At 37.6% G+C, this 12,952-nt stretch overlaps 1 protein-coding gene across 2 annotated transcripts in view; it reads left to right on the forward strand.

Moving 5' to 3' along the window:
- Nucleotides 1-12,952, forward strand: part of rhobtb3 (Rho related BTB domain containing 3) — a 154,287-nt gene that overhangs the window by 43,730 nt on the left and 97,605 nt on the right. For both annotated transcript variants that reach the window (XM_039759374.1, XM_039759375.1), the window contains exons 4-5: nucleotides 2,917-3,074; nucleotides 11,286-11,394. In XM_039759374.1, coding sequence (XP_039615308.1) covers nucleotides 2,917-3,074; nucleotides 11,286-11,394 — 267 coding nt within the window. The remainder of the gene's footprint in view (nucleotides 1-2,916; nucleotides 3,075-11,285; nucleotides 11,395-12,952) is intronic.

The following is a 12,952-nucleotide window of genomic DNA, read 5'->3' on the forward strand; positions in this document are numbered from 1 at the left end:
AGATTCTTCACTGGGAGTGTTGTGAAGGATAAAATAATTAAACATGTACCACGAAGATATTTCAATGTTCCTTAAATGTTTTGAAGAATCGGTGCTAAGCTTACAGATGGCTTAACTTCTATTACAGAGCTGATTGTGTGGCGATCGGTTATTTGAGGAAAGAAAAGCAAGGACTGCAGTGGCGGCTAAGCCAGTATACTGTATATTGAATATAAAACAGAAATAGAAAATAACAATACAGCTAAAAACGCAGCAACAAACTTCGGCAAAAGTTAAATTCTTGTGTCATGAGCACGAGGTGGCTATGCAGTGTCTGCAACGGACGTGGCCATCCACCGTGCATAAGATGAAGTTTATGATGTTCTACTTTAATGACAAAATAAACTACGTGATTAAAGTGGAAATGTCGAGATTGAAGTTGACATTTCGTGCTTTTTCCCCACTGTGTGCCTTTTTTTCTCTGTACCCTAATAATCTTTTATATGACACTCAGACAGTGGGCTACAACTCACCTTTTCACGGCGACTTTGACTGTGACGTCTTTTTTATTTCCGGCACTGTGCGATTTTGTGAACGTGAGTTTTCAAGTTTCTCCAACACGCTATGTCACTCGATCAACTTCCTTTTGTTGATTATACCACGGTTTATTTGAACAAATAGTACGTTTTTCCTTTGCCTCCACTTAGTATTCGCTGAAATTCTTATATTTTCCCCCGTGCTTTTCCCATTGTCTTTTCACAGAAGGCTGAGCTTAAGAGCGATTTATATTGATTTGCATATTCAAAGAGGCATAATTCTGGGAGGGGTTGGGGCGTTACATAAAGCGAGTGCACGAGCGTTAGTTTTCACGCTGATCGGGATTTATGTAGCAGAAGGACGTGGAAGTTGGAGTACGCACAGATTCCTGCATCTGGATTTTTCTGTGCGTAAGCACATTTCGGCTTTTGTGCTTACGCCATGCTATAGTGCGAGTTCTACGCATGTCGTTATACATGAGGCCCCAGAACATTAAACAAATAAAATACTAAAAAGCAAACAGAACAAAATCTTACCTATCTAACACCAATAAATTCTTGTTTCATTCAGTAAACATTTACTATAACTGGCTGGTAATTTTTGATTGATTGAAACTAAGAAATAAAAGTTTTCTTAATTAAGTTAGGTGTTAAATTTAAAAAAGGAATTGGTTGGTAAGAAAGCTTGTAGCCATAAGGGTCCCCAGGGCTGAACATAAAAAGCATTATTTTATACTGTTCCTATTAACATAGTTGTCACTGAAATTCTATAAAATATACTATACTCTCATTAAAATAGCCTGTAATTGAATTAATTACAAAGCAAACCATAATAAATGCACATGTATGTTTTACTTTAATACTCAAGTTATTTTCCAAAATAAAATGACCTCCAAATACACACTGAGTGGTCACTCCATTAGCTAAACCTACATAATAGTGAGCCGATTCTGTCATTTAAATCTGCTTTCTATCTATATGCTTATTACATGACACTTATTTAGCATTGTGCTTTGTGTAATTTTGATCATTTAATTTTTGTGTTTAATTTTAAAGTATACTTGAACTAGCATTGATTCCTTTCTTGAACCTAATTGGCTTAAATCACATTGGTCTTGACCTACATAAAGTCAAGAACATTAGGTGGATAGATTTGTCATAATGTACAGCACAATGGGCTTATAAGTAGAAGTGTGATGTAGATATATTCTGAAATTGAAGTAAATATGTTCTGCTAAAGAAAAAGTTTGACACCATTAATGGCTTTATATGTTGGAAAGAAGATTTGGCATCATCAGCACTTAACTGGATGCTAATGTCTACAGTTAAGTACAGGAACAGAGCAAGTCTTAATTCTAAATCCTAACAATGACTCCTGTGGTAGTATTTTCAGATTATCTGCAGACTGGAAATACTGTAGAATAATTTGATTCAAACTGCATTTTCATGAAGTATAAAGAAAAATATATGAACTAAAAACTCAACTGCCCAATTTTCTAGTTTTGCATAAGCTGTAGAGAAACAATATTGTAAAGAACGTACTGTACATAATTAAAAACTTGTAGTGTCTAGGCCTGTTTTATAACTAAATCCTGTGTGGAGAGTTTATTCTTTTTTCTGTTAGAATATCCAGTCTCCAAAAGAATTTCAGCCTTTTTTTATGTTTTGATAAGAATCCTATATTTCAACTAACACTTTTATTAAAAGACAAAATTGGAGACAAATAACTTAGCCTAGTGTTTTGGCTTGTTATGAAAAAGTGGAGAACTGACATTTTAATCCTTAGCTGTGCTTATACCAATGCTTCAACTGGCTCATGATATGCCCAGAATTTCACTTACAGACTGTTGCAAATTAATTCCTTGAAATTTATTTTCTTAAAACCATCACAGAATCAAATCTGATCTTAAATTCTTACCTTTGAAAAAGAAGCTATGAATTAAAATATATTTATAGTTAGAACTTCAAATTTAGGGCAAATATTTTAAATCAAGTGAACTGTTTTTCTGTGTGTTCACTGTTGTTTTTAAGGATAAAATGTTTAAATAAATTAATATTAAATCAAGTTAAATTTAAATAAGAAGGAAATTAAATTTACACAGAAATCAAATCACAGAACTTTTCTAGCAAGCTGTCTTTTTATTTTAAAATGTTTAGGCTACACCATGAGTTGTGGATTGCACCCGAAATGCTGCTGTTTTTATTCAGGTCATCCTATGTTTTGTATATAAATGTAAACTAATTAGTTACTTTGGTAGGGTCTGGAGATTTGTCATTTCATAATCAAGCATATAAGAAGAGAAATGTGTGGCACATTAATTTATCATCTTTGTTAAGGTCTTTATTATCATGTGCTGTGGTCATCAATACCAGGTTATTATTATTATTTTTTTAATCACAGATGACGGGCCTTCTTGTACTTGTCCCCTTTGTGCCTCTGACAAGGGAAACTGTATTCCTTCTTCTGAGGGTCTCCAGATTGCAAGGGAATTAGGAGCCACTTATCTGGAGCTGCACAGCCTCAATGACTTCAATGCAGGGAAATACTTTGGAGGAGTGGTAAGATGTATCATTGTCTGAATCAGAACTTATACATGTAATGGCTTTTGATTTTGTCCTAGGTAACTACTTTATACTTTTAACTAACTCATTTTCAGTGCTGTAAATCCTTGTCTGTAGAAAGGGTGACTTAACAATCCCAGTTTGAGACGATTTTTAAGACAACCCCAGAAAACTCCTCCACGGTAATGTGGGCTGTGAAGAGGCCCTGGGCTACATGCCTAGAGCTCCCTTTCGCAGCCTAACACTTTGTAACCAATCTGACATTTAGAGGTATAGACCTTCTTTGTGTAGCCTGTACTTCCCAATGACCAGTAGAGGTCTATAAATGTTATAGTGGACTCTTTTGCTGCACAACAACAGATTTAGGAAACTCTTCAGTTTTTGTCAGCCATCCTTTACTACAACTTATCTTTTCTTGTCACCTGGAATAACTGTGCCCTTAGGTTCTTAGCTTTCTTGATGGGACAAGTGCCAATTGTCAGTGAATTTTCAGATTGTGATATAGCTGGTCAGGAAAGGGTGGCTGTTTTAATAAATAAATAATGAACTGGGCAGTTCACTCTCTGTGGGTGTGCATGTTCATGCAGCTGAGGGGATTGGTGGAGTAACTGGAACAAGACGCATCTGCATGTGACAGTGCAATCTGTCTCAATTTCTTCATTGGCTTCCCGTGGTGCATGATTGAGATGCTGCGCCCATGGAGGCATATAAGAAAGAGCCTGCATGAGAAAGGGGAGAAATTGAGAGAAGCAAAAATAAAAGAGAATCTGAGAAAGAGGCTGAAAGATGGAGAGAGAAGGCAGGAGAGAGAGAGAACCAGTGCTGGTGGTTGAGAGAGAGAGAGAGAAATAAATCAGACGGGCAGGAAGAAGTCCCTCGAGGGAACATGCAGCTGACGCTCAGGGGCTGATGGACACTCCAGCTGAGCAATTAGGGAACTGAAATGACTCGGGCACTGCTCAGTTGGAGCGACTCCATGTAAGTCCGGGTGAAAGGCAGCATGGCTGCAGGGGAATTGGAAAGCTCAGTGAGGCATCCTGCGTGGGGACAATGGACCGTAGGGATGTGAGCCTGGCAGCAGCAGTCGGAGGCTTGGTATGGTGCCCTGCTGGGAGCCATAGACGGCTACAGGGGCCTGAGCCTAGGAGCAGCGCAGAATGTTGGACTAAACTGCTGGTTAGGCGCCTCCTTGGCTGTAAGGACTTGCTTAGGGTTAGGTCAAGGAGACATCAATGTTTAAAGGAGCGCATCATGGCTCAATGTTTTTAAGGTTAGTTTCCTGCCATGTAATTTTAACCTTGTTATAATGGATTGTTTATTTGATTGATTTTAACCTCCACGTGAACACTGTCTGACTCCGGTTTCACCTACCCCTTTGCTTTGTGTGTGTTTTCTCCTCATCTGCCTGGTTCATCCGGTTACGTTATCGATGGTGTTGGGTTCAAGAGGCTCCCAAAAGAGAATTGTGCGTGTGGAGCTGACCCACACCGTCATAAAAACGTGATAATACATTTTTCTATTGCCAGAGATTATTGTTTTCCAACCACTAGGACTTAGAGAGATCATGTTACTTCCTAGCACTGTTCCTGTGTAATTCCATCTGATTCACTACATACTTTCCTATCATAGTGAGCAGTACAGTAATCTACAAAAGTGACATATTGAATTCTAATTTAATCTCCAAATACAGTCAAAACTAAAACTGTTAAATCTGTTAAAACTGCTATAAAACATTAGTATTAAAATAACATATATTTTATTTATTGTAATGGGCATGCGTGAGTCCCTTTTATCTGAACATGCTGTGTTTTTTGGGATTATTGCTTTTTATGACACACACACACTAGATGACAAACCCAGGGAATTAAGTGTAATTTAAATACATGGGTAGCAGATTTGCAAAGGGTTCAGTCAGGGAAGATGAGGACATTATAATCCATAGAACATTAAGAAAAGAACTAGACAATAGGAAAAAAAATAAAATAAATGTACTAAAATAAAAGCTACAAAGAACATTGGCACACCACATTTCTCAAATAGCATAATAGGTTCCTTATATAATTTTTTTTTGTGCATGTAGGTTAAGATGACCTTTTTCTTTTTCTGGTTAATAGTTAAGCTGCTAGACAATTGTGTGAATAGTCATCATTTGTATTTGTTCTCACAGTTCAGTCTATCTTATACTTTCCATTACTGAAACCCATATGGTGTGCTGTTATAAAATCAAACATGTATTTGCTTAAGTATCTAATAACAGTAAACACAGATAATAAGTTTACTTAAAAAAAATTATGTACTCATAATGTACAATAAATGTATTAAATTTCTTTTGCCGCCAACAGAGGACCCTGCATCATTCACTTTTGGCTTATAGCCAGGCTGCTTGCATTTTCATAAGTGACAGTGCGTACATAACTGGGATGCATTCCAGCATTAATAGTTCAAACTAAGGGAAAAAATGGAGAAAAAGAAAGGTTTATTTCAATATGGAAAAGGAAGATACGAGAACACTTGGTGTTTGTACATCAGCGGAAACATAATGAGTCTTTTTACTTTTCAGCGTGGATTTAAACTACATGTATGCTTATTTTTTTCTCTTTCAGTAGTATGCTGACACAGCCCTTCTCAGTTTTAGTGTTAGTGACATTTCAGGCACACTGCTTGCTTTAGTGTTAATCAAAATAAAATGACTACAATCTAATTTATTTGTCAAAGAAAATAACTTTACTTTTCATCATATTTTAGTCATAACCTTATTTGCTATATTTATTTCTATTTATTAATTGAATTGGACATCCTTTAGTAATGCAGGGTAGCTGTGGCAAACTGTTAATAAATCTGGAGCAGCAACTGCAAAAGGAAAGCCTCTTCTGCTAAAATAATCTATGTAATAATAAGAAATACAAAGTCAATTTTTACATAAAAGAAATTTAAAATTAATTAGACAATTACAGGTTGATAAAGTCCATACAAGAAGTTTACTTGCAGGTTGGGACACATGCTCACACAGTTTTAAAATGCCAACTAACCTTACATGCACCTCTTCAGGAAAACCTACAGGAGCAAAGAGGGAATATGCAAACTCTGCAAAGACACTGGCCTTATAGTACATAATCATTTATTTTTATACTCCAATTTGTCTTTATGTGTAGATGTGAAAACTAAACTAGTCTCTTATGAGAAAATATTCAAGATAATGTTTTAACATTATCATCTTGTTTTTATTCCACATGCAGTAATTCTTACTAATCAGGACCAAGCTTCTAATCAATATCTATGTATAGCTGCATACTAGACTGCCTGGACATTTTAATCTTACCACAGTATCTTTATTTTTATATGTAGCCCTTATATGCTACATCATATGTTATTAATTTATCATCATATATTTATCTTTTGTATTCTGTGTTATCTTTATAGATATTGGACCAGTACTATTGATAATTCATAGTAAACATTAGTGTGCCTGACCAATAAAGTGAATTCTTATGCTTCTTCTTCCTGCATGTAGAATTTTGCATTTGCCTACATTAAACTGCCTTTTCCAAATAAATATTGCCAAAGTCTTCAAATTTTCTTTTGCTGCTTCATCAGGGTTTGCTATCCATTGCTTTAATCTGCCTATTCACAACTTTACTAACTTATTCAGAGTCTGTGTCATTAATACACGGGTCTCAATTGGAAAGTTGCCGGTTCGAATCGTGTAAATGCCAGAAGTGATTCCACTCCATTGGGCCCTTGAGCAAGGCCCTTAACCTGCAATTGCTCAGTCCTGGGTATGATGTTAGCTTGCATCCAGCCCCGCAAGCAAGACCATCAACTTGCAGGGAAAACTTGCAGGCTGGTGGCATTATTGGCACTCCAGCCACTGTATACAAACAACACTTCCATTCCATTCGAAGTAGTGTGGTGCTGAGGTGTCACAACTGGTCCTAATTTGGAATCCCAGGGTGGTTTGTCGTGTAATGGTCCCAAACTCTCTCTGTCTCTCTCTCTCTCTCTCCTCAAATTCCAGTCCTGGAGTGCTACTGTGGCTGCAGGTTTTAATTCTGACACTTTTCTTAATTAGTGACCAGTTTTTGCTGCTAATTAATTTCTTTTTCCTTCATTTTAATTGACTTGTTTTTTAAGATGCAGTCCTCCAAATTGCTTCATTTTTTTCCTTAAATGGCAACCAAAGCGAAATAAGATGTGAAGTTAGCCAACAGGACCTCAAACTCCAACCAATTTCACTCCAACGAGTTTCTTAATTAGGAGCCAATTCTTGTTCCATGGCTTGTTGACTGTCATGGCAGTATCAGAGTAACATTTCCAAAACTGTTGATTTTCTTTATTTTACTGTAAGAGGACTATCAAAATGTTTTGTAAATGTACTGTCCTGAATTAAAATACATTAAAAAAGTAATGGTCCGAGCACAGCCCCCACTATCCTATTAACTATGCTCTTTACCATTGTCCTATTAAGCAACATAAATTCCAGTCTGTAGAGATGTCACGAATCTTGATTAACACCACTGTCATCAGATGAACTTCATGTAAAGCCGATATGATATTACGCAACTTTTTGCCAGATTTAGGCCTTGTTCACACGGGCGTTAAGTTTTTGGATAAACGAACTTGCTCTGAACGTCCTAGACGTTTATGTTGCATTTTGTGGTGGCGATCGATTGACTTCTACACCGGCGTTCGTTTGTCTCTGTCTAACGCCAGCCTGCAGCCCAAATTGTAGTTTGTGTGTTAACCTGTGGAGGCAGTGTCGGGAACTGGATATGAAAGCCCTTGTCGTTTTATTTGAGGTGCCTCCTTTCAATATGGACCATTTTGCTATGTTAGATATTAATCTTCTTGTTTTAAAAATACTCGTAATACGGCGACGTAGGGAGGGAAAAAATCGCCGCCGCTACTGGGTTCATCCTTTGACTGCACAACGTCGGGTTAAAGGAAGTTTTTTTGTGCTTTATGAAGAAATGCGAAAATTTCCGCGCAAGTTTTTAATTACTGTCGGATGTCGGTTTCCACTTTTGATTGTCTGCTGCAGCTGGTGCAATGCCACATTGCACGCCGATCAACCAATATGCGACTTGGTGTTAGCCCCAAAGAGAGACTACTTGTCACTTTGAGGTAAGGAAACAGTAGTCGAGTGTGCGCTTACACCGGTGTTATGCACTGAAATAACCACACCCCCCCTCCTCCGAAGCGTAAAATAAACGCGCAAAAAACGAACTAGAAGCGGTTTCCTTGCGTTCGTTGGGTTTTGAACGCCAAGAAAAAGCTGCATGCAACGTTTTTGATGCGTATAAGCGCAGCCGGACAAGCGCCGTCACCAAAGCCCATGTGAACACTCTCATTGACTCCTACGTGTAGAAAACACTCGGCGCTTGATCCGCTCACGGACGCTTCTGACGCAAAAACGCTCGATTTTAACGCCCGTGTGAACAAGGCCTTACCAACCACAATTGCTGAAACCTGTCGCTGCACCATGTCAGATTACACAACTGAAAATCACAACCCATTTACCAGCTGAGAGCCGATCTCCCAGTCCTGTCATGTCCAACCCTTTTTTCTGAGAGCCAATAGCATGCTGCCTGACAATGCCACTGCTGTACGAAGGGCTAACAGCAGCAATCCCTGCCCTTAACTCTTTGAGGACTGAATATTTTTTCCAAAAAACACAGTTTTCTGAAAAGCACACAAAGCAATGGTTTCACACATAAGTCAACATAAAACGTCTGTTGCTATGTGCTGTGGCTGCTGTTGGCGCATGTTTGGCATCTCTGGTGGCAGTGGCTATGTTGGGGACAGCAGGAATGCATGGTGAGCCTTTGCACAACAGCTGGGTGGCGGTTGCAGTGTGATGTAATCTGGTTTGTACCTCTTGTCATCATAAGTGGTGGTCCTCACATGCAAACATTGCTGTAGGCGCATCAGCTACATGAAAGTGTTCAGCACCACGATGACCTAGGGACCAATCAGATGATGCTGGTGCCTCATTTTTATTTTTGATCTCCATCTCCAGATCACTTGCATCCAACTTGGAGTCCGACAAGTCAGCGTCCTATTCAATGAAATTATGTAAAACATCCATGGAATATTTTGCTTTGCACATTCACTTTGGTCTCTCACCAGATGTTGGTGCCATTTTAGAGGTTGTTTGCTCTTTGCTACTCGTGCACGTGTAGGGAATTGAGGTTAAATCAACAAAGCTATGTTACTTTCCTTCTAGCAAAAAGAGTCAAACTAAAATGTAAGGATGAGTTTTGTTGCACTTTACAGCTAATTACCATCCTCTATTCCTGAATTTTGACAAAAGTCGACATCAGCCCTGAAAGAGTTAATTCGTTTTTTTTTTTATTTAGTTATGGTATGTAAAAAACGAGACATTAGATAGACAAGCTTCACTTTTGTGTATATGATGTCCAGAACCCCTGATGGAGCAGGCACTATATGAAGGGTTAATAGCTGTGGTAAGTTTAGCCAGTCTCAGCCCTTGTTTCTTTTTCCCATTTTGTTTTATAACACAAACAATGAGGCATCAGGCTGAAGAGCTTCTGTTCTATTTGGGAGGTTCAAAACACCTGTGTTCCTTATTTCTCATAGCTGCATTCTATGCAATGTACTTCTGGTTGAGCATTTATTGGTTGCTGGTTCTCATGCATACACAGTCTGTCCCCCTGACTAAAGTCAAAATCAGACCTGTTTGTTTTTATCATAACGAGTTGAAGTCTAGTTGGACTGAGTTGTTGGGTATGTCACATTAGGCGATCAACTTGACAGGAGCTTGCTGCACACTGCTTTCAAATCACTAAGATCATGTAAAAGAAAGCTGTCACTGAAAGTCATTGGAAAAGTCATGTAACTGAACTTTACTTGCCATTTTCTGAAAAATGATATGATTCTGAAACACCTGAGTCCTGTTCAGCCATAAAATAATAGTCCAAGTGTTCCTTTTTCTCTACAATGCAGAGTGGAATGGAGTACAAATCAAAGATGGACCAATTTCATGATTTTTATAAAAGAAGACTTGCAGAAAGTCAAGTTAAGAAGAGTTCTGTCCAGTTGGTTCTACAGTCAATAAAAGTAAAGTGAGGAGAGGAGTGTAAAAAAGCCATGCATTTGGTGATTTATCATGGATGTTAAAACATTATATAAAAGGATTAGAGAGAGAGGAGATTAATGAGGGGAAGAAATTGAGTTCATCCAGGACTGTCTAATTTGGACTAGAAACTAAACAGGTTGCAACAATAAGAAGGCTATAGCAGAATTTCTTGTGAATACCATGAAATTAATTGTGATGTTGATCATGGAAAATAGTATATTCTATAAAAGGAGTAACAGGTAAACTGCAAGGTCAATATATTTGAGTAGGACAGAAGAAGGTTTCAGATGTATTTCAGTGATTTTCAGATCTGTATGTAATCAGTAAGTAGCTCATGCCAGTCATTAATAGTAAAATGAATCTTGTGTTTACGTTGTGGAGCCAGAAAAGATAAAGAAAGCAAACAGAATTAGAAACAGTCTATTTTGTGGTGAGATTTGTTAGGAACCAGTCTTAGTCCCCAATCCAGACAGAGTAAAATATACCTGATTTGGAATTCAATTCCAAAATTAATTCAGTTAGGGTCTGAACTTGCAGCTTTTATCGGTTGATGGAAAAAATGTTCGCTGAAGACAATTTCAACAGTTACATTAAAAATGTAATTTGAATGAGAGTTAAAGCAAATAGCATCAGAGGTTATCAGTAGTAATAAATAGAACACCTGAATTCAAAACTGTACATACCAAAAATAGTCTTGTGAAAGGAAAATGACAACTTTAATACACAAATTTGGAGAAAGTAACCATTGTTGATTTACTAAAGGTGGGCTGTTTCCTTGAAATGAAATGACCCTCCTTTAATAATAAAAAGGAGGCAGTCGGCAATCTGAGATGTGCCGACTGGCTTTGTTAGCTTTCTGGAAAACTCAGTTATTGCTTAAACAAAACTGTATTTAATTACGTTCTTTTTGTTGTGACGATCACATAATAGAATCAGTTGTCACTTGCATCATTGTTACATTCTGGAAAGTTTTTTTTTTTTTTTTACCTTGTGTGCCAAGATTATTATGCGTTTTCAAAGCTCTTCTTAGAACAAATAATGTAAAGCATTGTACTTGATAGATTTCTAACATTTTCTTTACTGGAGTCAGACAGTTCTGTCTTTCATTACAGCTGGAGTATTTCATTATGCAGTGTTCAAAACAGAAATCTTCAGAAAGTTTAAAAAGGAAAAAAGCCTGCAAATCCAAAGGACTGAAGCCTCCTCAGCTAGGACAGCCTGGTATGTGTCTCTGGTGTTTTTTTTTCTTTTTGTATGTTAATGTAAATATTAATTCTTTACAGCCTGTATTGTCATGAGGTAAGTATGGCAGAGGTGCTTACTGATTTGAATCATAACTCCGTATTTATTGCTTACTTTATAGCACAGAGCAAATCATTAAATAGGGATGTGTACAAACTGTGATTTCAAGTAATGATCAGGATACAAGCACTATTTCAAATAAAATTGCTTGCCTGTGGAAAAATGAAGATGCCTTTCAGATCTTAACAGCTGATGGAAAATAATTTTAAGGAGACTAGATTAAACTAAGTTGCTTGCAGTGTTTAAGAAAGAAAACAATATATACAATGTAATAACCATTTTGCATTGTTAATCTTCACTGCAGTGAGTTTGTACTGTCACTAGAAGTGTAGCTCTGCCTACCAAATTGACCTGTACTGCACAGTGAAGCCCACTCTTATATGTCATATACTCTACATTGTAAATAAATTCATGAGTGGGATAGCCAGAAAAATGATATAGTGTATAAAAGTTTATACTGCGCGTTGTAACAGAGCTGGGAGTACCAGAAATACTTGGGTCAAGCTGGTGTCTGTCATAGTCTTTGTTACTTAAACTTTCTGTTGTTATTTCAAGGTACCCATCATATTCTGGGTTCATGGTTCACATGGAAGTGGGGGCGATAACGTGGCACTGAAATTTAACAATTCATATCAGCAAATGTTATTTGTTCATACCAGCCATCACTTCTTCATATACAATTGGGCAAAACAGAAAGTTGTCTATGTAATGTCTCATGTTTTAGGTACCATGACAGAATGAAAAAAAGAAAAAACAGGGCAGAAATTGCGGCTGAACTCACTGTACCTGTTAACCTTTTGCACGTCATCGGCCCCATCATGAAACAGGCTATCAACTACACTGTCAAGCAGGCATAGGACAGCACATACATTCAGACAAAACTGTAGTCCAGGGTAGTTGTAGTTGTAACCCAATGGCATGAGTGATAAGTAGAAACAAAACAGATAGATGATCACAACCCCCTCTGTATCTTTGTCTCCTTTTAAAAGAGCCCACTTGATATATCTTCTTCCCAGCAACCTCTGCGCTCTCTGAGTAGAGCCAATAGTGTAATACCACCGGGGCTGCTGGGAGATGTAGTCTATTTTAAGTAGTGCTGCTACCCTGTGAGCATTTCCTTCCTGGTGATATCAGCTGATTTCTCTCTACAGTATGTCAGCCCTACCTTTTTTCATGAAGCGTCACCACTACAGTGCTGTTAGTGTTTCACTGCTTTACAGCTCCAAGTCCTTCCCTCACCAGGTGATGCACGAGACTAGCAACAGTTCAGTTTGATAGTGGTTGGCAGTGGGTGATTTTTTGATTTTAGTAGGTGATCAGCAAACTAGCTGTTATTCTTGTTTTTAAACATTTTTCGTTAAATATGTCTCATGTTGATGTGTAGTCTCAAAAAAGAAAAGGATCTTAAATAGTACTGTTGTCTGACAGAATTTTAGCAAATTGCAAGAGAATCAAGTCAGTTCTTTAACTGATGAGA

This window comes from Polypterus senegalus, chromosome 7 (assembly GCF_016835505.1).
Source record: "Polypterus senegalus isolate Bchr_013 chromosome 7, ASM1683550v1, whole genome shotgun sequence".
NCBI lineage: Eukaryota > Metazoa > Chordata > Cladistia > Polypteriformes > Polypteridae > Polypterus > Polypterus senegalus.